The sequence below is a fragment of the Caloenas nicobarica genome, chromosome 1 (assembly GCF_036013445.1).
Source record: "Caloenas nicobarica isolate bCalNic1 chromosome 1, bCalNic1.hap1, whole genome shotgun sequence".
NCBI classification, from domain to species: domain Eukaryota; kingdom Metazoa; phylum Chordata; class Aves; order Columbiformes; family Columbidae; genus Caloenas; species Caloenas nicobarica.
Window position 1 is genome coordinate 149,580,256 of NC_088245.1, and position 23,502 is coordinate 149,603,757.

General features: G+C 40.5%; 1 protein-coding gene across 9 annotated transcripts in view; it reads right to left on the reverse strand.

The window, feature by feature from the left end:
• FHL2 (four and a half LIM domains 2) overlaps positions 1 to 23,502 on the reverse strand; it is a 44,199-nt gene that overhangs the window by 3,596 nt on the left and 17,101 nt on the right. For 3 of the 9 annotated variants that reach the window (XM_065638366.1, XM_065638387.1, XM_065638376.1), the window contains exons 2-5: positions 15,505 to 15,603; positions 11,899 to 12,078; positions 3,392 to 3,566; positions 161 to 330 (exon numbers count right to left, since the gene is read on the reverse strand). In XM_065638366.1, the coding sequence (XP_065494438.1) occupies positions 161 to 330; positions 3,392 to 3,566; positions 11,899 to 12,054 (501 nt within the window). In that variant the 5' untranslated portion in view covers positions 12,055 to 12,078; positions 15,505 to 15,603. Of the gene's footprint in view, positions 1 to 160; positions 331 to 3,391; positions 3,567 to 11,898; positions 12,079 to 15,483; positions 15,604 to 23,502 lie in introns of all 9 variants that reach the window. The other 6 variants (XM_065638409.1, XM_065638444.1, XM_065638426.1 and 3 more) reach the window with 4 other exon arrangements.

The window sequence follows — 23,502 nt, forward strand, 5'->3', positions numbered from 1 at the left end:
TCCTGGTGCAGGATGGGAGCTGAAATCATATCATTCTTAAAATCAGCTGATTCTGAATCTTTTAACAGTCATAGAAAAATAAGATACTCTACCTACTTGGACATAAAATGGGGTGGGCTTCAATCCCTTACGTTTTAGGTGAGTAAAATTAGAGCACTACCTTCTTGCACTGGACGCACTGCATGGCAAACTGCTTTTCATAGCATGGTACGCAGAAGTTTTGGTTGTCCTTAGGGATGAAACTCTTTGTCCCGATAGGCTGTTGGCAGCGGTAGCAGATGAAGCAGGTCTCGTGCCAGCTGTTGCCCTTGTACTCCATCTTCCGAGTACCTGTAATGAGACAAGAGCATCGGCTGAACTTCTGGCTGAGGCTGACACGATTTGTAGCTCTTGTTTGCCTGACAGCTGACTGTCAGTCAATAAGCAGCGCAGCTGTGAGCTGGGGGCTATTTCATGTTCCCACCAGCTCTGCATGGTATTGAGTACCATTTTAAGTTTTTGGAGAGTGAGTGGTTCTCCTCCGATGAAAAAGAGAAACATTTACTGCTAATAATGAAGGCTTAGGATGCCTTTTGGTGGTGTTATTAGAGTTAATAATGAATTCCAATGCACAGGAAGATTCTGGGGAATTGGTGAGACACCAATAAAAGCTGCTGTTAGTGCTGAGTGAAGGTAAGGCCATTTCTCATTAAAGTTTGACTTCATTCATTCCAGGTCCCTTTTGCTGCTTTTTCAGACAACTGCAAGATACCTGGTTAATTCCCGGCGAGCTTCTTGCCTCCCTTTCCAATGAAGTATATCACTGCCTGATAAAAAGGATTATTTCATACTAGCTCTGTTTCCCTATTCCTATCCTCGTTGAAGTCCACTATAAATTTGCAATGTTTTCCAGCTCTGCATCACCTATCCTAAATGTTTTTCTGTCTCTTGAAACTTTGAGTGAGAGAGCAGCTTTTTCTCCATCTTCAGTTGTATTTAAACTGTAGTTGCAAAAAATCTTTAAACACTACTGAAGAGCAGAAAAGCGGTATGGTAGTCAGGAGCTAAACACACTTGTCTAGAATGAAGTTTTAGGGTACAGACACTGCACTTTACAGGTTCAGTACACTATGATGCCTTCTTGTATGGACAAATTTCTTCACACGCTATATAATTTCTTGTGCACCGGTCCAAGTTGGAATATTTGATGCTGGCCAGAAGGGAAAGCAAACAAATGATGCTTCTACAGTTCTGCATTACTCTTGAAGCCTGTAGCAACAAACATGGTGTCAAGTGCTTGGAAGACAGACAAGCTTATCCTGTGTTGGCTAAGGATGAAGAATCACACTAACTCCTTTGGTGCCAAATCTCCTCACTCCCATTACTGCAGGGCAAAGTTTTACCATTTTTCTCTTCTCAAGTATTAATTCATCTTTGTTTACTATTTGCATGTACTACTTTTTTTTTTTTGTCTCATTAAATTTTGCCCAGAGTCATATTTCAGGATTTTTTTTTAAAGAATTGACTTGCAGCTGTGTAGTAAATGCACTGTTAATTATCTTTCTGTCTGATTCTTATATGCTTGAATATTTCTGATCTATATTTTTAACAGACAAATCTTAAGAATTATGTCCTCTCTGTTCTGCTGACTTTGTATATCATACCAAGGAGCAAAAAAATCAGTCTTTGAAGGAATGATGTTCTGGAAAAAGGAGATGTGGATAATTTTTTTTTTTTTTTAATACTCTAGAACTTTATTTTCACATTTTTAGCTGTTCTGTCTTTGAGATTGTGTTGTCATTGAAACACAAGGCAGGGGGAGCCCTGTTTGTTCACTGCTGGACTGAAGTCAGTGGGAGTTTAGTTTGCAGAAGGACTACAAGATCAAGCTTGTAATTACTACAGTATTTAATGGGCTTGTCATGGTAATGCTTTATTAAATCTAAATTGTGCATTTAGTGGAGCAAAGCAAAGGGCAAGTGTAGCATTAACAGTTTCCATAAAGGGTATCCAGCCACTTGCTGGTTCTTTCAAAATGAATTATGCTTCAGTTGGTGATCATAATGCTCTGGTGTAGCTCGTCTACTAATATGGTGTGCTGGGTAAGTAGAAAATACATGCTGGCTGTACTGCTCTCCGAATGTGGTGACATCATGGCTATCTTGAGTAAGCAGCTCAAGACCACTTGCTGGTTGTAAAGTTTCATAAAAATTGATTTCTTCTGTTTCAGATTATAACAGAAGAAGAGATTCTCTGGGTCGCTGAATCCAGCCTCCATTACTACGTATCAATCCATAGCCAACATAATAGGCAAAAAGAGATCCACTGGGTAAATAAGCTCACTGATCATGAGGATGAATTTGATGAACAATCTTAAAAATACATACATATATGTAGTTTCAGCTTTAAAATGAGCACTGGCTATTCCAGAACATGTTAGTTGTTAGTGCTGCATCGGTAAAAAACGGTGCACATGGAATGATAGAAGGAGATGCATAAACTCAATCATGAATGAATAGGGCTATCTGCTTTTAAATATTACTGTTGTTTCTATTTATAGGTCCCACTTCATGGTCAGGCCCTCATTTTTGCACCTTACATGCACAACGTTGAGGTTTTCAGCTTTTGTCTAAGACGACTAATGTCAGAACCAGCCAAGGAAAAATTTTACTGAAAAAGTAACTAGTGATCATTATGGAGCACGTATGTAGATTCTTCAAATTGCCTTTTAATATTTTATGTCTGGACCAATATTCCTTCCACTTTAAACCCTCAAATCATCACAGAATGCTATAGTATTGACAAGAGCAGCTGAAGTTTTAGCAATCTGTTACTATAAACTCATGTTTCATGTTGAAAAAGAAAATAGCTCTTTCCTGTTTCTTCATATCTTCACACTCAAGAAAGACCTTAGAGGCACTTTGACCAATTTTTCATTTTTATTGGAGGAGCTAAATTTAGAGTAAATACATAAAAAAGCAAAATCATGAATTAAGTAAGCTGTTAAATTTGCAAGTTGCCTCTGATCTTCAAGCAGTGGAAACCAATCAAGACAGAGTACAAAGTTGAGATTGGACAGAAAAATCAGTTTTGGTTGTCCAGCCATCAAAAGCCTTTTAATGAATACTGCTATAGCATATTATAAATCCCATTAATAAAAATGCTAAATGAAATAATTACTAATTTTCAAGAGTAATCCACTCCATGCGAAGAACACTTTTATCATTATCCATTATGAAAATTATGTGTTCAGGTCATGGAAATTACTTAGAATGCACCATCAACTACATTTTCCAAAGTTCACTAGGATTTATCAGAGATAGTAAGGGAAAAACATTGTCACAAATGTTGCTGATTTTGGACTTGATATTTAGCCTGATCTTTTCTTAGTCCAAAAAGTGAGCACCTTTACCTGGCATAATAGTCTTCTTGCACTCATTGCATTTGGAAGAGTATTCATTGGAGTAGCAATCAGTACAAAGCAGATGTTCTTCTTTTGCAGCAAAAGGTTTGTCCACCAATGAATTCTTGCACTGGAAGCAGTGGAAGCAGGTTTCGTGCCAGTGACGCTCCTTGTAAGACAGATCCTGTAGGAATCCAAAACCACAGAGTAAGCAGAATAAATAATTTGCACAACTGGAAGCTCAGAGAATGTAAAGCACATCCAAATCTGAACCACAGCCAGGAGCTGGGGCTCTCATTTGCACAGCTCAAGAAAACAAAATGTTCTGATGGAGGTGAACTTATTTTGCTGTGATTACCAAGAAGAGCTCATGACTACTATTGACCCTTTTTCAGTTCAAGGTAACCTTAATTTTTTGTATGCGGCAGAGAAACAGCTAATTTCATTTAGGTATTTCCTTTGAGAATAAAGCCACGTTTCCGAGTCAGATTAAAATTTGTTACCTTATAGATACAATAGACTTCCCTTATTTGTCTTGGCTATTGCTGATTTCTAGGTCACTTTGAAACTGTTCATTCCTGGACAGAAATCCTTTTCCCAATTACTTTCTGGTATTTATTCAGTTCAACAGATTTACACCAAGGGCAGAATTGGTCTGATCTCTTCCTTTTTTTTTTTTTTTTTTTCCCCCCACTGTGACTGAATTTTACTGACTCTGGTGTTTTTGTTTACTGATGTTTCAAATGTGGATCAGAATGAAAGGTGAGACCACATTGTACCTGCAGCTGGTGATCCAGAACACTCTGGCCAATGGATTAGCATGGGCATCAGACTATTAAAAATACTCTCTGCACTGCTATTTTTATTATTTAAAAAAAACAACCAAACAACCAACAAAACAAAACAGTCCTAAAAATTGTGACCTAAAGGGATGGCTTGTGCCTTTTAAGATTTTAATTAAGGTGGCCTAATTATGTAACACTTGAACAGTGTCTTTGGACTTCCAACAGAATGGAGCTTAGGTCATTATGAGAAAGAGTGTCAACCCCAAAATATATAGGCTGTGGTTTGAGGTGGGAGAGTGATGGGCTAGTATTGTCATGAATGGGGAGTATAAAAATACAGCAGAAATAACGTATCAGGTTCTAGCTCAAGATCCACTACATGATAATTACAAACACTGAATTAATCTGGTTATCTGAAGGAAAAGAATGAGTTGTAGAGTATCAGATTTTTTTAATTGTGTAAATTGAAGCATCACGAAGTGTTTAAACAACCTGGCCTAAGCTGCTTTGTGTCAGTACAATCATAGGTAACTCCACATGTGCAGATTTAGCCCAGAACAAGCAAAAGATGCTGTGTATTTAGGTTAGCCTAAAATAAATACGCTTTATGTCTGCAGGAGCCTTGTTGTCATAAATAGCTAACAGGAAACACTGAAATAATTTTGCCTAGCTCAGCTGATATGTGGTAACTTCTTAAACTATAGTAACTTCAGTCAGAATTTGACTGTGCAATGAAGAATTTTGTTTGGACATCTGTGCTGCTCACCTACGTTTCTTCAATCACCATGAGTAACGGTTGGTACCCAAGGTGTCCTTCACCTCGGAGTCTGCGCTCTGAGATAGAACATCTAAGCTTCCTACTTCACAGCTTTCAGACAATTGTGTATTCAGTTTGTCTGTTTGTTTCAGCTAACTCTTTTTTGAAACAACCCAGACTTCTGACCTCAAAATTTTCATCTTTTCTAAGAGTAAAATGAAAAAAACCCAACAAACCCCACCTTCTTTGGAAGTTATTTAACTTTTTTTTTTCCTTTTATTTAAATGATGTTGAATAACCTAAATCTGATCTCAGAGGAGAATAGTATTTTCAACAGCAAAATACAACATACAGCCAACAGAGTTGCTCAAAATGTGAAATTTTCCTGCTAGAAAATAGAATGACAACGGATCTGGTGTCTTTTCTGCTTGCTGCCTTTCTCCTCCTTTTGCAATACTCTGCAAGCTATTGTTTTAATCTCCAGAATTCATATGCTGATACTTGCATGTGTTCTGCCTTGTGTTATCAATAAAATTATACCCTGGAGAAGGTGCATGCCTTTTAGAAGAGGAGTATTTAAGAAAAGGATTAAGTGTCAATGATGAAAGGTTTAATTCTTGAGTCAGTTATGGTGGCAAGCTTGTATAGACACTAGCTGGTTAGGTGAAAGTAGCAGATATTTCATCATGGTACAACCCAAAGTACCCAAGATACAGACTGACTTGAATGACCTTGAGCTGCCTTGTGTGATTATAACAGACATTGTGATGAAATGTAGAGGGAATCCAAGATGTCTGGCTGTGACATGCCTGCAGCAGAATATTAGACTGATGAAATGGATATTTTCTTCTCTCTCTGAATTGATCACATCTGAAGCAAGGAAGTCCAAGGTACTGTTGAAACAGTTTCTGCATCATGGTTGTTTTTAGATCAGTGTAATAAAGTCACCAGACATCAGGTTTGGTCTGCTTTGGTGTGTTGTGTATCTAACGGTAGCCCTTGGCTTGTACATAAGCTGTGGCTGTATTGATCTGGAACAGATTCTAAGCTGGAGAAGTTGTATGTGCAAAGCTGACTTCAGGCTTGTCTGACTGTTAGGCTGGTCCTCAGTTAAACTGAAAGAGCATTAAGTTTACCCTGTTTGTGAGCTCTAGGTTACACTAGCTGATTGTAACCCAAATAAATCTATTCCAGCAGAAGGTAAAAGTGATATACAACTAATTCCCATTTATCGTGTAGATTTCCAGGAAGAACTAATAGAGAAAATTACTGTCGTGGACTCAGAACTGGAGTGTATCCTTAAAATATTGATGAGCATGACTTCCCAGCCACTTTTTGCAGCCTGAGGGAAATTAGTCCCTGGTGCTACATATTTTAACTATAGTTTTACATGCAGCTTCTGATGTTGCCTAAAAGAAATCTGGAGAATGACTCTTTTTGCAATTGATCTGTGCATTTGTCTGTGAAAACTGACAACCACGTGCTCTTGTTAGATAAAGCACACATAAGCACAGATAAGAGACTTGTTAGATAAAGCACAGGCAAGAGACTGAAGAATTACCATGGACTGACATTTGATAAGTGGAACAGTGTTTACATATACAGAGATGCATGCACACAGGTGCTCATGGACACGCTCTGTCCTGTACGCAAGTTTTGCAGCTGAAGTGCAGAGAGCTCCATACCAGTTCCAGATGTGCTGCTAAGTGAAAAGAGAAGGAAGGCAATGCCTCTCTGCAGAGCTGCACTCAATTCTGCAGCAGAATTTGTAGGGAGAAATATTTAACACTTAATTCAGTTGCATTTCTTTTGAGCATGGAAAATAATCCTTCCCGTACCTGGTTTCATTTGAAGATAAAAACTAACCCAATTAGCGGTCCCTGAAATGACTCAAATTTGAATGGGTGCTTTTCTCAGCCTGGTCCAAGAATCAGCCTTAGCTGAAAATTCCTGCTCAGCGTGCTTTGGGACAAGCAAACGAGCAGTGAATCCTGGGATGTTTCGCAGATGTCAGAGAGTTGGCCAAGTGGAGGTGCTTTGTACACACTCAGATAACTGACTGTGAGAATATGATGCAAGCAAAACTTAATGCAGATCCTATTTGTATCCAAAATACTTGTATGCAAGATTATCCCTTGTGAAATGGGTTTGAAATTTATGGTTTGAAAAGCCATTATGTGCTTTTCAAGCAATTTTATTTTCACTTATTTTCCTTATTTCCTTCCCAAAGAAAACTTTGTCAAGATAACTGTTTTCAACATCGGCACAATCACATTTGATAGTTCCTCCATAGTTCTGTACAGTTTTGATCCACCATGGGCCTCTAGGATGGGGCTGCTGATCACTTATTTTTTTTTTTTTTAAACTAGGAAAGCACTAAGACTAGAATTACCAGGTAACTGGGTTAAGCACAGGACCCTCATATCCTGCAAGTGTGTTGTCTTCTAAGTAAACTTAAGCCATTTTGTATTACCTTTTCTCCTGAATTGGCTTTCAGCAGGGACCCAACAGGAAGGAGATTAGAGAGATTATTACCAGAAGAGTAACTTTATATGCTTGTCACAATGCTCTTTTCAGAAGGCTGAGCAGAGGAAATGGGGTATGACAACAAAACGCTGTGCAGATTTTAGCCATACACACCCTGTAGCAAAATATTTAAATATGTTAGACTGCTACTTCCCTATGAAAAGTATGTTTAGAAAGGGTAAGAATAAGTGATATCGTGCTGAAGCCAGAACCTTAATCATATGGGAAGAGATGGAGGTGTCTGTTTCTTTTACCATTCCCCTTCACAACAACTAGTCTGACGTTCAGTAATGCACTGAAAAAGTGCTGCACCTCAGGAAAGGGTTTAAACATTAAAAATTTGGAAAACAAGTATTTTCTCCCTTTCCTGATCCACATTACTAGAGGCTTTGTTGTTTTTGTTTAGTTTGAGGGCAAGACCAACCCTTTTGATTAATTTTTGGCCTGTGTGCTGACATGGTAGTTTTATCTCACGATCTACTTTTCATTTCATTCTCACATTTTGCAGAGAGTTTGCACCCCCTCCTGCTTGCCAAGGCCAACTTGTGGACTGCATTAAACACTGGATTACTGTAGGTATTTCCTGTATTTGTGATGGTTTCTGTGCCATAGGCCCTGCAAGGAAACTATTAAAAAAGCCAAAATCAACAAAAAGTCATACTTCAACAGTTAAGCAAATGAGAACATGATGGATGGATTTCCAGAAAGAAGCGTGAAACCGTAGGTCTGGTGAGCATTCACCTGGGATTTAGTCAAAGAAATGCCAGTTCTTTTTAGAAAGAACAAATTTTGTTTAGAACCTGTTGGCAAATGGATAACGTGTAATAGCTGCAAGAGAAATCGCATTGCGTTTTTCTACTGCCTGCCAGTGCCCCCTGCCACTCAGTTTATGACACTTTTAATCTGTCTCTGAATGTTTCATAAACATCAGCTAGAATTGTTTACAGTTAATGAAATGGCCTAAGTCCAAAGGTGTCAATCAGGCACATGTTGTCATTCTTTAAAATAAAGTATAGATTGGTTATTACTCAGTTACATTTGCAGTTACCCATCAATTACCATAGGAAGATTGAAAACTAGTGAAGCAAATTATCTCCTGATTTGGATTCAAAGAAAGCTTGTTTTCAGGACAGTTTCTCTTCTGGGATCTCTGTGCTGTAGCTAAAACACTAGGTGAAAATCTGGCATCAGTTTGACCCCCTCAGAGCCCAGTGCTGTCAAAATTGGAGTATTACTAGAGTCTGAGCAGGCTTAAGTTCAACTTGCGTGAGAGTAGAGAGAACTTATAGCAGCCTTCTAGTACCTAAAGTGATGCCAACAAAAAAGCTGGAGAGGGACTTTTTACAAATGCATGTAGTGATAGGACAAGGGGTAATGGCTTTAAACTGAAGGAGGTTAGATTTAGTTTAGATATAAGGAAGAAACGCTTCACTAGGAGGGTGTTGAAGCACTGGAGCGGGCTGCCCAGAGAAGCTGTAGATGACCCATCCTTGGGAGTGTTCAAGGTCAGGTTGGATGGGGCTTTGGAAACCTGGTGTAGTGGAAGGTGTCCCTGCTCATGGGAGGGGGGTTGGAACTAGATGATCTTTAAGGTCTCTTCCAGCCTAAACCATTCTATGATGCTGTGCACCAGTGCTGATGCACTACAGTAGTGTCAGAGATGGAGAGCTGCCTCTCTTCCTGTCAACACGTCTTACTTTGGTGTAACCCTTTCAGCTATAGTAGGGCTGGTTTTAATTGGGAGGACTGGTAGGAGAGTTGCTCTTGACCACTAAGAGAAGAGTCTTCTTGCTTGTTTGTTTGTTTGGTTTTGTAGAGTAATTTTCACCCAGACCAATAAGTATGTGAGTTGCTATCAAAGCTAATTCTTGCTTTGCACTCTTTAAGAATCAGGAGCTCCAAATTTTAATCCTAGTTGTTAATCTCATGTTTTTGAAGTCCTAGGAAACATCCATAGACTATATAGCCATGCTCAAGAAGGAAATTCTTTGCAGGGTGAAAATGGAAACATCTCAACTGCAGCTGGGTTCTCAGTTCAGCACTCTCTGTGCAGAAGGTGGCAGAGAAGGGACTTGCAAAGGAGGACCCGAGGTGACAGCTAGGTGCAGCTTTTCAGGTTGTAATGTGGATGTGAAAATGGGTATCCCTGCAAGATGCAGAGGCCTGGATGTGACCCTTTCTGTTAACACTGTCACTCTGTTAGGTTTTAGTTCCAAATTTTACAGCTGTATAAAGGTTATATCAGAATACACAAATAAACGTGGAGTCGATTTTGTACATGCAGTAAACACACTGGTTTTATTCCTAAACACAGTACCTTTTGTCTTCTTTTTTCAGGGGAAGATAGAAATGCAATGTGTACAAAGATATATATATAAAAATACATACATATGTGTCTGTGTATGTATATATGTGTATATCTATTATGCGTTTATATACTTACGAGTATATATATATATGGTTTAATGAGGAGCAGAAGCATAATTTCTTGTGACTTCGTGTTTCATGGTTGAATTATGCTCAGCCATACAGTGCACAAGCTTTGACTTAAACTTATCTTGTGGCTGAGGCACTTACAAGGGCTCTCGCAAATGTGTTCTCTGGTGTCTATTTCTGTCATTGAAAAACTACTCTAGTTTTCCTCTCAGTGGGACATTAACAGGATTTCTTTTTCTACCCAGCCACATTTTTTTTTTTTTTGGAAAACTTGCAGGAATGTAAGTTTGCAACTTTTACCCATCTGTCAGAATTTAGTTAAAATTGGTCAACACATTCAAAAGCTGCAGCATAAGGCATAGACAGGCACAAACAGCAGTCACAGAAACAAAAAAAAGGACACATTTGTTTCTGGCACACTTTATAGCTCTTTAGGAAATCTTCGTTTACTATCTTATAGTTGTGTTTCCCGCATGTAGTTCTGGTCCTTTACATATATAAAACATTCCTATATTGCAGACAATTAGGGGTTTTTGTTTCTATCTGCTATCAGAGTGTGTGTTGCCTAAAAGTACAGAAAAGCAGTATATCGAATAACACCCACACTCCCTAAATCCATAAATCTGAGTTGAAAAGTTCAGCCTGATTAATTCCTGAATACTTTGTCCGAGATTTGTTGAAGCTGGTCCAAGTTTTTAAATTCTTGAATATCAACACATGGAAATATCTTCTCAGGGGATTAGAAAGAGACCTTAAAAAAAAAGCGCATTCTGGAATGGGGCAGAAGTATTTTGCTTTTTCAGGTCAGACCAGCTGTATCTCTTCTCTAATCTGAATATTTATGAGCTGTAGGAAAGCTGGCAGTTTTATACCCTTTTACAGATTATTGCCAGTTCCCTGTCATGATGGTGAAACATTCTCACCTTTTTAATGCTTCTGAAAGTGGCTTTGCTATTGATTTGCCATTAGGGTGGGATAGATCAATTTGGAAGACATGAGACATTTATTTCTCCCAATCTGAGTAAGCATATATTTTTGTATCTCTCAACTAGTCATGGAGTGGTAGTATCAGTGATAGTGACTAATTGGTGCTTCCAGAGGTATGGATGAGCAATGCAGCAAATCGAACATCAGACCTCATACCAGTCAAGAATCCCGTGGCCATGCAATGCAGATTGCTGCTCTAGTGCAAACTCAATCTCCCAATGAAACTCTTGGTCAACTTCAAACAGGTCAGTTTTGTGCAAGGAAGATGCATATTGGATGAAGCCTTATCTGTAGCAGCCCACCACACACTTTACTGGATGGCTCAAATATCATCTGTATTCATTCAGTCAGAGTAAAACCAGCATGAACTCCAGTTGTTTTGGCTAATTTAAAAGAAATGCAGGTGGTCACATCTTATTTGTATCAGGTAGGTGTTTCCATGTGGTGCGGTTGTGCAATAGCTCAAGCAAGCAAGGCCTCTGCTCTATCCTTTGCAACCTGTAGTTAGACTCCACTATCATTCTGTATTTAAAAGGCGAATTATTCTGTGTTCTGACTGACTTATTATGTGGGTCAACTTTTGCCGGATTTTTGTGGTCCAGGAGTTGGCAGATTTTCTTTAGCATGTCTTGTCTCTTGATGGCAACTGAGTTGTGGTCACTGCAAAGCCAGCAGTGGTTTAGTTCCCTCTGACCCAAAGGTAGGCAAAATCATCTGCCACCTTTCCAGATCTCAGTTGGCCTCTTCTAATGAGTTAGAGATACTTTCTAACATCAGGTGATGAGATCATTCTATGCCTTGCAGGAAGAGAGGGGTGTTCTACTTCTATTATTATAACATGCTTGATAAAAAGGATTTTCCAAGTGAAGTGGCGAAAAGCAGATACAGGAGCAAAGAAAACATGCTCTTCCACCAAACCAAACCCCTAAGTAGCTGTAAAACTGGATTCTTCCAGGTGATAGCACCATGTTTCAGATCTATCCAAGCTACTCTTTCAAGATTTCTGTAACAAGACATTGGCATACCTTGCAGTCAGCACCTATAGGTTTCTTGCATTCCTCGCAGGTGTTGGAATAAAGGTTCTCGTAGCATTTCACGCAGTAGGGGCTGTCCTCTTTCAGGATGTACTTCTTACCAAACAGGGACTCTTTGCAGTGGTGGCAGTCAAAGCGTTCAGTCATGTTGCTGTCTGGAGTCCAGCTATCCTGTCACAAAGACAGAAATAGGCAGATGTCAGATTGAGCTACACACGACCCAGTCCCCAAAAAAGGTTTATCAGTTCTGGTTTATCACATTGTACCTCAATTTTAATTCAACTTTCAGTCAGATAAATCAACAGAATAGGAAGAAACTGGATGATAAATTTTGCAGTGCTGGGTTATGACAGTAGCCCATCTACTTTAGCCTTCCACTGATCTGTCTTTGACCAGAGCTGGTGTTAGAGATGAGAAAGAGGAATGGGATTTCACCAATAGGTCCAAAGTAAGAAGCTGTCTATGTAGGGGATGGTGGAACCCAAGTACGTTAAAAGGATGAGCCAGCTTATCCTCAGAAGGAGCACCATCTCCTCCATAAAGCACCATCTCCTCCATAAAGAAAGAAAAGTTTGCATTGCATAGTCATGCACAGCTTATTAGGTATCACTGTTACGTGCTTCTGCTCCTTCCTTCTCTACATTCTCTATGAGCTGATGTCTGGCAGTCATTGCAGTGCAGTGATACACCAACCCTCCATCTCTGCTTGTGCATGGGACTGTTAACAGCAGGTCGAGGGAGGTTCTCCTTCCCCTCTACTCTGCCCTGGTGAGACCTCATCTGGAATATTGTGTCCAGTTCTGGGCCCCTCAGTTCAAGGACAGGGAACTGCTGGAGAGAGTCCAGCGCAGGGCCACAAAGATGATGAAGGGAGTGGAGCATCTCCCTTATGAGGAAAGGCTGAGGGAGCTGGGTCTCTTTAGCTTGGAGAAGAGGAGACTGAGGGGTGACCTCATGTATGTTTAGAAATATATAAAGGGTGGGTGTCATGAGGATGGAGCCAGGCTCTTCTCGGTGACAACCAACAGTAAGACAAGGGGTAATGGCTTCAAGCTGGAACACAAGAGGTTCCACTTAAATTTGAGAAGAAACTTCTTCTCAGTGAGGGTGACGGAACACTGGAACAGGCTGCCCAGAGAGGTTGTGGAGTCTCCTTCTCTGCAGACATTCAAAACCCGCCTGGACACCTTCCTGTGTAACCTCACCTAGGTGTTCCTGCTCTGGCAGGGGGATTGGACTAGATGATCTTTTGAGGTCCCTTCCAATCCCTAACATTCTGTGATTCTGTGATTCTGAGATGTGGGGTGGTGATTGTATGTCTCATTCTTCTCTGAGGCAGCTGAATGAGTTATCCAGCAGCTGTGGTGTACAGCGACACAAACAAGGTCTAGCTACCCTGGTTCAGGCGAATGTCAGACGATGATTACCGATGGGGGAAAGCAAGTGGAAGGAGCTGCAAATAATACATCAGCTTGTCTGAATTAGGGATAACAGCATTTTGCTCCTCATGTCTTGTAATGTCTTTAGCATTTTCTGGATGCACACACAAACAACAAGGACACAAATGCGTTTGATTACTTGCATGAATGTTCATTATCACCTGGGACAATTGATTTGAGGTTTCATTGGAGACATCGCCTTCTTTCTTAACCTGAGGCTTGCAGTGCATGTTGCACCTGAAATCTGTTTGGACATTACAGCTGGAGCAGGGCATAGCTGCCTGCTCTGGAAGGGGAATTTCCCAGGCAGAAAGCACGTTCCACCTGGACTGTATGATCTTCACTGCCTGCCAGATCTGATCCCCCTCTTTAAGCTGCATTTGATCTATAAAGCCTTAAATGCTTTGGGTACTAATGGCGTAACTGGCTACCTCTTTCACACACAAGTGACATTTACAGCAGCTGCAGTCCTTTTGCCAGCTTCAGCTCTCAGTTTTAAACAAAAAGTAGTTACTTGCTTAGTGTTCTTGGCGCAGGTTGCTCGATTCTGGAGTTTGTCCTCTCCTGGCAGTGGGAGTCGCCCTTCAGACATTCTGAAATCCTGTGTTCTCCTCCAGGATTTCAGTTTTTATCGCTACCTTGTATTCCCTGTATTTGGGTTTTGATTAACATTTTAGGGCAGTCTGAATGGGCAAAGTTTGTTTTCAAGTCTAGAAAGCTTTTTATTTATTTATTTTATTTTTAATGCTCTGTCAACTGCTGAATTGTGTGGTGACTACCACAGACTAAGGGTATATGGTCTCTCAGCTCCTGGAAGGTCTTTTGAACTCCAGGTAACTACTAAAGAAGAAAGTGAGACAAACTACCAACCCCCAAAACGTGCTTGGAAGAATAACCCCTACAGCTGGTCATCTGTGCCATGGCCAACCCAAAAGGAGTAGCAGTCCAGCTGTTTTGACCCTACAGATGATGTGGGGATGAACTGACTCATTTTGTTATACCAAAGGGGAGTTGGGAGTATGTTAGGTGCTCTTGGTCCTTAAGGAGTAGACAGGATCATAGGGACTGATAACAAAAAGCTGAAAAGTAAGAAGAATTACGCTGAAGAGAGAAGTGCAATGACTACCCAAAGTTCCTCTCTATCCTGTCTCCAACAGCAGTGCCTCACAATGGAAGTGTAAGGGAAGAGAGGGAGAAACAGGGCTGGTACAGCGTGAACTTTCCGTAATACGTGCACCCAGCAAGCTGGTCTCCTTTTGAGGCAGATATGCAGTATTTACCACAATATTTAGAAGATGATGGTGCATTTATTTTCCCCTCTGTTCTGAAGCCATTTACACCCCCAACCTACATAACACATTTTTACTTCCCATGAAAGAAATACAGAGGACTTAATTTCCTTCCAGGAGTAATTTCAGCAAATTAATGGAGTCAGACCAGTATAAACTGTTGTGTATATGAATGACTGAGTCTGAGAGGACTGACAGCTTTGTCCAAATAGTCTGTGTTTATGACAGAAATCTGCACTATTTACCAGACTGTGTTAGATATTTTTACCAAACGATACGATTTAGTTGCACGGTAAATTTGCATTATTACTAAGTTAAATTGTGAGCAGAAACCATTTATGAACTTGCATTTTTCACCTCTCTTCAGAATTAGTTCTTTCCAGCCCTGAATTAGAAGTAGATGTGTGATACCAAAGAGTAAAAAATTTCTCTGCAGTCAACGTGTGTAAAAGCAAAAAACCACAGAGTGTTATTCCTTTACAGGTTTATACCAGTTCTGTCCTTCATCCAAAGCTGCTAAATGTATAATATAGAAGTAGTTTGTGACTGAAAGCAGGACTATTCCCTTAGAAATAGATGTTCCCGTCTCTTGGTCACAGGAGGTTTCTTCTTGGGTGCTGTATTACTTTCTTGGTGCTTTCCACAAGAGCAGAGGCAAGCATTTCTTAACAGATTTACTAAATGATTTATTTAACTTTTTGATAATTTTAAAATAATTTATTTAATAACTATTTAATAGTCACTGCCACTATTTTAGAAAATACCCAGGCACTTGCCTCGCTATCCTGAAAGGGATCTAGTTTTGTTAAATGTACTCCAAGTTTGTCGCAGTGGATTGTCCCCCTCACCCTGAGGAAGGAGAGCCAGACCTGATTTCTACGTTCCAAACAGCCTGAGGGGTGAGCTCCACTCTGTTAAGACACGGAGGGTGCAGCTCTGGGTGGATTTTGAGGCACAACTCCAGAGACCTGGGAAATCGAAAGACAAGAAAGGAAAGTTTGCGTTTTGGTTTTAGTTGCGTGAATCTTTTATTAGATCTGGGACCAGTTTCAGATCCAATATCTCTTAAAGTTAGGAATTCAGGTTCATGTGGTTTCATTCAGAAAGCTGGAATTTGGGGTGAAGCATCCCAAATTCCAGGCTGTTTAGATCTGGGCCTTGGATTGGATCCCATGATCTACTGTGTAGCATTTTGAGGATATTTGACAGTTTTTTCCTCCTCTGGAGAAAATTAAATCTCAAGTAATTATGGGTCCTCTTTACAGAAAAATTAGCAGGAATATCAAACAAATCATTTCACTGTTGTCTTACAAACAAGACATATGAAATCATACTGAACAATGTTTTTGCTTGTCACATTCTACATTCTACACATGGTACTTTACATGACCAGTCCGTTTGTTTCTGTCGCATAAAAAAATCATGCATAGCTCAGTGCAGGCTTTATGTACTGCTTGAGGCTTTAATGAAAAAAAAAAAAAAAAGAAGATATTCAGGGTTGTGTATGGACACAAATTGCAATTCAATTTCCTTGCCATTGATCTAAATCATGGAATCACAGAATGGTTGGGGTTGGAAGGGACCTCTGGAGATCATGTAGTCCAACCCACCTGCTAAAGCAGGTTCACCAGAGCAGATCACACAGGAATGTGTCCAGGCGGGTTTTGAATGTCTCCAGAGAAGGCAACTCCACAGCCTCTCTGGGCAGCCTGTTCCAGTGCTCTGGCACCCTCAGAGTAAAGAAGTTTCTCCTCATATTGAGGTGGAACCTCCTGTGCTTCAGCTTGTGCCCATTGCCCTTCATCCTATCATTAGGCACCACTGAAAAGAGTCTTATTTCTTCCTCTTTTGTTTGATACTTGTTGACTGTAAAGCTTTGTGGGCCAGAGGCTCTACTTTATTACACCTCTTTCTGGTACAAAAAGTTCTTAAGATTTTATCACAGTAGTCATCTTATGCTTTTTCAAATTGCTTCCAGCATTATCAAGAAAGACAAATTGATTTTTCTGCCATACAGTCTTCCTCCTACAACATTAGACGTAACAAGTATATTTCCAAAAGGAAAAGAGCTTTCCATTTCCAAAATGATTCTATGCCCAGAAGTTACAGCTTACGCCAAATGTTACCACTACCCACATTGTGTCTCCCAGGATGTAAGAACTGGCATGAAAATTACTTTAAAGTTAGCAGGCTGACTTAAAAACTATGCTTCTTTCCTCTTGTTCCCCTGTTCGCTCAGTCTCATCTTACTAGCAGTCATTGTTAAAGTTATCATATTACCTCATAAAAATTAAGGCTTATAATGTCGTTAAAAAATTATCCAGTGTTCTCCCATCCCACGACAGTATTGACTCCTGGAAAATGGGGCTAGGTCTCTCACATCTTGCCTGCTTTTTCAACTATGCCTGCAAGCCTAATACGAGATGTCCTGTGCATCTCTAGTTTCAACCTCTCTTAGGGAGCACTGAACACCGAGAGGTGCAGATGCACACGTACAAGAGAGAGAAAGAAGCCAAGGGGAAACTGTCTAAAAAATGTAGGAGTAGTTTAGTTTATTCAGCGAAGTGAAGCTCTGATCTCTTGCTGTAACAGTATGTGGAGACACGGCATTAAGCCCCTGTAGATGCCAAAGGAGGAGCTGCTATTGACCCCAGTTGAGTCAATAGGGCTGGGGCTCTACCTGTGCCCCTGGAGCAGGATGTTCTGTTCACCACCTGCACAGGAAATAAAAGGTCTTCGGAGACACCCATCTTCCTCCATGGTGTACACACATTTCTCCCACCTGACTTTTTTCAAGAAGAAATGCGCACACCGAGAATTTTCTATCTGTTTATTTTCCTTCCCTTGAGAAAGGAAGATTTGTGTCTGGCAAACCCAGTGACATAAGCCATGCAGGTCTAGAGCATTTGGAAACAATTTATGTTAATGTTCCAAAGGCTAAAATGCAAAGATTTATGATATCCTTTGCAACTATGAACTAGCAGTTCAAACTGTGCTTGTCTTTCTGGCAAGAAGCGATTATTTTCCTGTAACTTAGCAGCTATTGCCACATTTGTTATCTATCATCTCGTTGCAGCAACTGCAAGCCACTCTTCTAAGAGCTAATCATTTTTCCAAATCAGGCCATGATGCCATGCAAGGGGAGAGGGGGGGAAGCTAATTTTATTTATTTTTAGTTTACTTTAGGAAAAAAAAACAATGACGATTTACCAGTAGCACTGACAAGAAGAAAAAAAGAAGCAACATACAGAGTTCACCTGAACTTCAGGAGTTAGCTGGAATAGATGTGCATCACAAACATCCAAAGCATGCACCCTGTGTATTTAAATTTACTAAATCACATGAAGAGGCAGTAGCCTTCTTTCTTTGTCTGGGCAGATATAGCTTATGCTTTTATTCATGGGAGGGATGAGTGCCCACAAATAGCATGGTGACAGAGCAGAGGGAGAGGAGAACAAAGGGAACCTGAGTGCTTGGAGGTCTAGCTGGCCACAGGGCAGGTGTTCCTTGGACCTCTGACCCTCCAGCAGCAGGCTCCTGGCCATGGGGAGCCAAGCCAGCTGATGCAGAGCAGCCATGTCTCCTTCCACGGGCCACAGAAGGGCATTTGCTCCCATATGCTAAAGAAGGTCAATGCAAAAGCTAACCAAGTCATTAGAAGCATATGATACACAGCTTATCCTGTAGGAACTCCAACCAGCCACTCTTCTCCTTCCACAGACCCTCTGTCCCTGACAGTGGTGGAGTCACCATCCCTGGAGGTGTTTAAAAGACGTGTAGATGAGGTTCTTAGGGACATGGTTTAGAGGTGGACTTGGCAGTGTTAGGTTAATGGTTGGACTCAATGATCTCAAAGGTCTTTTCCAACCAAAACGATTCTATGATTCTAATGGATTGCCACTGAGTCAAGGTGCATTTCTTGACTAAAGAGAAGGAAAATACTTTTGCAAGGTTATTGAGACACTGAAGATTATTACTACGACTGTTGTTCATACCATTGTCTTTGTGTAGGTCCTTAAAAAGGGTAGTCATGATTACAGTAGGGGACAAGTTGTTTGGTTTCCCTGTATCCCATGATCTGTGGTTTATGTGAAGCTTGTAAATAACACAAGGATGCTTAGACAAATGTGGCTGCACTCTTTAATTTTTTAGGTTGAGAAGAAAGTAGAAGCCTTTTCTCTTGTTGATGCTATGGAAGAATAATCCTGCAGTAAGCCCAACAAAAGAATTTGGCACCCTGTCTTCAAGAAATCAAGGCCTTATAGTGTCATATGTCATTGCTTTATCGGAAGAGCCCTATTAACAAGCACAGATTGCTTTACCAATGTCCATATTAAAGTCAGGATATCAGAAGTATCTAATTACAGAGATGATCATTGCTGCTTCTGAAGGTTTTAAGCTGAGAGTAGATATTCACAGATGTCCTAGAAGTTCCCCAGCAAAAGCCAGGAAAACTTCGTTTGATATTTGAACATAACAGTAATAATAGAAACCAATAAAAATCAAACCCAAGTAAGCAAATCTCTTCCTGATTATCCCACTCAGGCCTTTCTATATACGTGCTAAATATTAAAAGCTATTTAAAAATGTTTAGTTTTGAATGGACTTTTTAAAGTTACCTTAAAACATCCTTCAAAATCACAGGTTTTTCCAGCAACTCAGCTTCCTTGCACATGGTTGACTTATCTTGCCTGTGGTATAACATTCCGGTGTCTCTTTTTAAGTACTTTAGAGCAATTTTCTGAGCAGACAGACTGCATTAACATGTGCGGATAACCAAAGCATACCTGATTCCTGTCTGGATTGCGCAGTCAGCCTATCATGAATAGGAAAGTGGATAGTCTGCTATTTAAGATTGTTTTCCTTAACATCATATTAATAATAATAATAAACCACCAGAAAATGTTTCTTGTGTGGTAAGGCTCCTCATGCACCCGGCTAAAGTAATTCTCGTTATAGTAGTGGAGAAGGAACACTCCAGTTGTGGTTTCTGTGTGGTTTGTTGTGTTTGGCAATCAAAAAGGTTCTGCTCGATTTAGAGCCACTCCAGCAGTGGTAGAACAAACACCAGTGGCAGTAACTCCAGAGGCCACAGAAGAACTGAGCACTGACACTTCGAAAGTCTACGCCACGCAATTTACACTAGGATTATCTGAGGTTGGTATTGAAATGACTGGAGGATGTATGGTCTTACCAGCATTCCTGCATACATTTTAGTTGCAAAAGGAGCCTATTGAAATAACATGGAGCATGACTCCTAAATCTACCATAGCAAGGAAGAGCACAGTTCAAGCGGAAAGGCTTGCTCTTATTTTCTATTTTAAAGGCTTTTGAAACCGCTGTCTTCCTTCTTTCTCTTGCAGAATAAGCAAAGGCTTACTCAAAGAGAAAGATCAAATACTTGATATTACTTAAACACGGAAATTCATATTTCTAATAAAACCATTTAAACCCATAACAGAAAATGATAAAGGAGAAAAATAGTGTAAGATTAATAAAAAAATGTTGTCGCTGGCCCTACCCTGCAGAAATAATGTATAAGCTAAATGAATGCGGACACTAAACACTAATGGAGGTTTGTTTATTCCAGAAAGGATTTGCTTTCTGTCATTGACAGGAGCACTGCTAATCCCAAAGAAATTAGACACTGAAATAAAAATACCCAGAAAATGCCATGTCCTACCACGCAGTGACATTTCTGAATTCTCCTATATTCTTTAAATCCTGCATAATACAATCCAGGGCACAAAACCAGAACAATATCCCCCATATTCTATGTTTCTTCCTTTCTAGAAAGGACAGAAGCAAAACTGGGGGGAACCTATGGAGAAGGGGTGCTTCGTTATTTGTCCTGGCCTCTAGCAGAAGAGCTCTGGGTCTCTTTGTCTGGTTCTGTTTACAGAGGCAACACCACAAAGCCCCTTTCCATCTCAGATGATTGGCATGCATGGTGATTGGGAGGATCAGTTAATGTACCTCTTTCAGGTACTGTATAAAACTGCTGTAGCAATGACGGCCCCAGGGCTGTGAGGCATCCACACTTCTCTGCTCTGCTGCTGTGACATTGACTTTCCAAAACATGGCAGAGGAGGCTACGTGAACCTTAGAGGTACCTGCTCAGCTGGGCACATCATAGCAGAATAGGCTGATTACACCTGAGTGAAACCAGTTTGGTCCAATTTGTTTGCTGGGGTTTGGGGCTGGAGAATGGACACAGAGAGCAGAGATTGGCTATTGATGTTGAGTCAGAGTACCTGTGGTGCATGAGAGATGCAGGAGCAAGCTTGGAAAGACACAGAGAGCCTGGGGACATGGACACAGGCCATCTTTTTGTGGGTGAGAGCCTTTCTAATGGAAGGAGGAAGACGTTGTGTCCACCATGGAGAGATGCACAGCAGAGTATGGAGGGAGAGAATCCATCAGAGGTGGGATCCTGTTCTCTAAAGATACTTTTGTTCTAAATCTCAAGAGTGCTTCAGAGCAATGACAAAATAGAGCTAGGTAAATGTTTACAGGTATTTTATGGTTTCATGCAACTTGTTACTTTTATTGTGCAAGATGAATTAAAGAGTGATGGGTTTTGAGCCCTTGTGCCTGCTCTTGCCAAGGGTTTGGAACTACCTGCCTCCACCAAAAGTGCAACCTTAGGCCTTACTCTGCTGTGGTTGACATATTTGCAACTTTAAAGTAGAAAATTTGCTGTGAAAGTGAGAGATGAATACTCCTATGCCAGTGTTATGCTCACCTATGTTCCTCTTACAGCATCTTACTATATGTACAGTAGCCATTCAGCAGCCTAGTTAGTATTATCCAGTATAATATAGAACAGTATGTGAAAAGGAACAAAATTAGAACAGTACATTTTTCACCTGGCATGAGTATTTTGATATTCAGCCTTAAAAGGAGCCTCCAGTGGTTTTTAATCAAACTCTCTCTGTATATATAGCTAATTAGTATTGTTGGAATGTTAACACTTCAGTGGCTGTCAGTGTATCCAAGATTTATTTCCATGAAACCTGTCATTACCCTGCCATTTCACACCCTCACTTGGGGTGAATCTGCATCACAAATAACTGTGCATATGTAAATGAAATATCAGAATTACACAATTAGAATTAATCAGTCTAAAAATGCAAATTATGAGATCCCTAATCTCTGAAGCAGTACCCAAGTGAGGGAAGGTGACTGCCTACAACACTACACCATCCAGAGTTTCTCTGAAGATGCTCAGGACTGAGTTATCTATCAGAGAAATGAGCCTCAGACCTGCACGTAACTGGTCTGTGAAGACCCTGAAAGCGTGGCAGTGTGCTGGCCAGGAGCAACAGGCATTACTTCAGTTTTCAGCCTGATTTTCATGGAGAGGAAGCCATTTCTTCTGACTGATGGTGTTAACATTTATCTGACCCTCCCTTAGTTCTGAATGACCTGACCCTTGTGAGGTGAGGCAAGGAGGTGAGGACAACAGCAGGTCTGATATTGCTTGGCTCTGGGGCTCAAGGCTCAATGCCTTAGAGAACTGATCCGAGAGTCACGCAAGTGAATATAGGTCTTTACAGCCCTCCTTATCCCTTTCGTTTGGCATAAAAACTTTGAATTTGCAGTGCAATGCACCACAAACTGTCACCAGCCCTTTCGATTGCAGGAGTTGTACTTTGTCACCAACTTCTTTATTTTTTTTTGGCTCCTGATGTTTAAAGCGTGATGGGATACTGGAGGACAGTGTTGTGTGTGATTGAAGGAGTTGTCTGATTTTTTTCTAATGCAAGGTGTGCCATCTGGGGGTGCTGATATCTGTACGAACAGGCTTCCCTCGGCATCTTTAAGAAACTGTTTAGTTGTTGGTAGGAAATGGGGCCTTATCTGTACCTGCATACTTTAGTCAAGAATCACCATTACATGCATGTACTTCATGGCAGGACCTTTGCATATACAAACAAGGTCTGACACAGTATAGCCACTCCTATGAGGTAACAGTGATCTCACAAAAATTAGTAATATTTTGCTATAAAACCCAACGGCCTAGAAGTGACTACATGGTGCCTGCATGTGTAGCACTACTGATTCCCATGGGAGCACGTTCTGCAGAATGGTGGGAAGCAAAAATAAGTATATTCTACCTCAGCCCTCCTGCTATCTTGTGATCTCCTAAGCTTTCTCAAAAGACCTCAAGAACTGGTCCATCCCCAGTCTCAGGCCTGCTAGTCAGATGGAGACGTCAGGTGGGAACTCCAGGTGACTTTTTGCTCTCAGCAATAGTGGTTTGTGAACTTTCAGCTGCCCTGCTCACCTCAACCCCGTGTTGGCTTGGAAGCCAAAGACCATTATCTGTGCTATGGGTAGGATAAAAGATAGAATTATTGGTGCTCTGGTCAGATTTTGGATACAGTAGTGCCACTATGACAGTGTTAGGAACTGAGTTTTCAATAAATATAGTACTTTATAACCATTTTTTTTCTCCAAATGTGGTCAAGAATATACACAGGTTCTATGGACGGAGCAGCCTTTAGAGTGCATCCTTTCCCAGTTACATGTACAGGGGCAGAAAATGGATATTTTTAGAAAATTTTAAAAAATGTACTATTTTTCTGCTTTCCAAATTCAAGTGCCTGAAGCAATAATTTTTGAAGCTTACCATCTGGCTGATAAAAGGCACAAAAGATTTTAGCCAGAAAGCAGGGAGTCCTGTAAATTTATGAACTGGTGAAAATCGGGTTCATAGCAGAAAGCAACTGGCAACCTTAGGCATAACATCCCTTCACATTCGGATGTGTGTGAGTATCTAATAACACACAGCCCTTCTGGGACAATTCCTGTTTAAGACAGTGTACAAATATGTACAGCCAACAATAAATGTTATAACCACT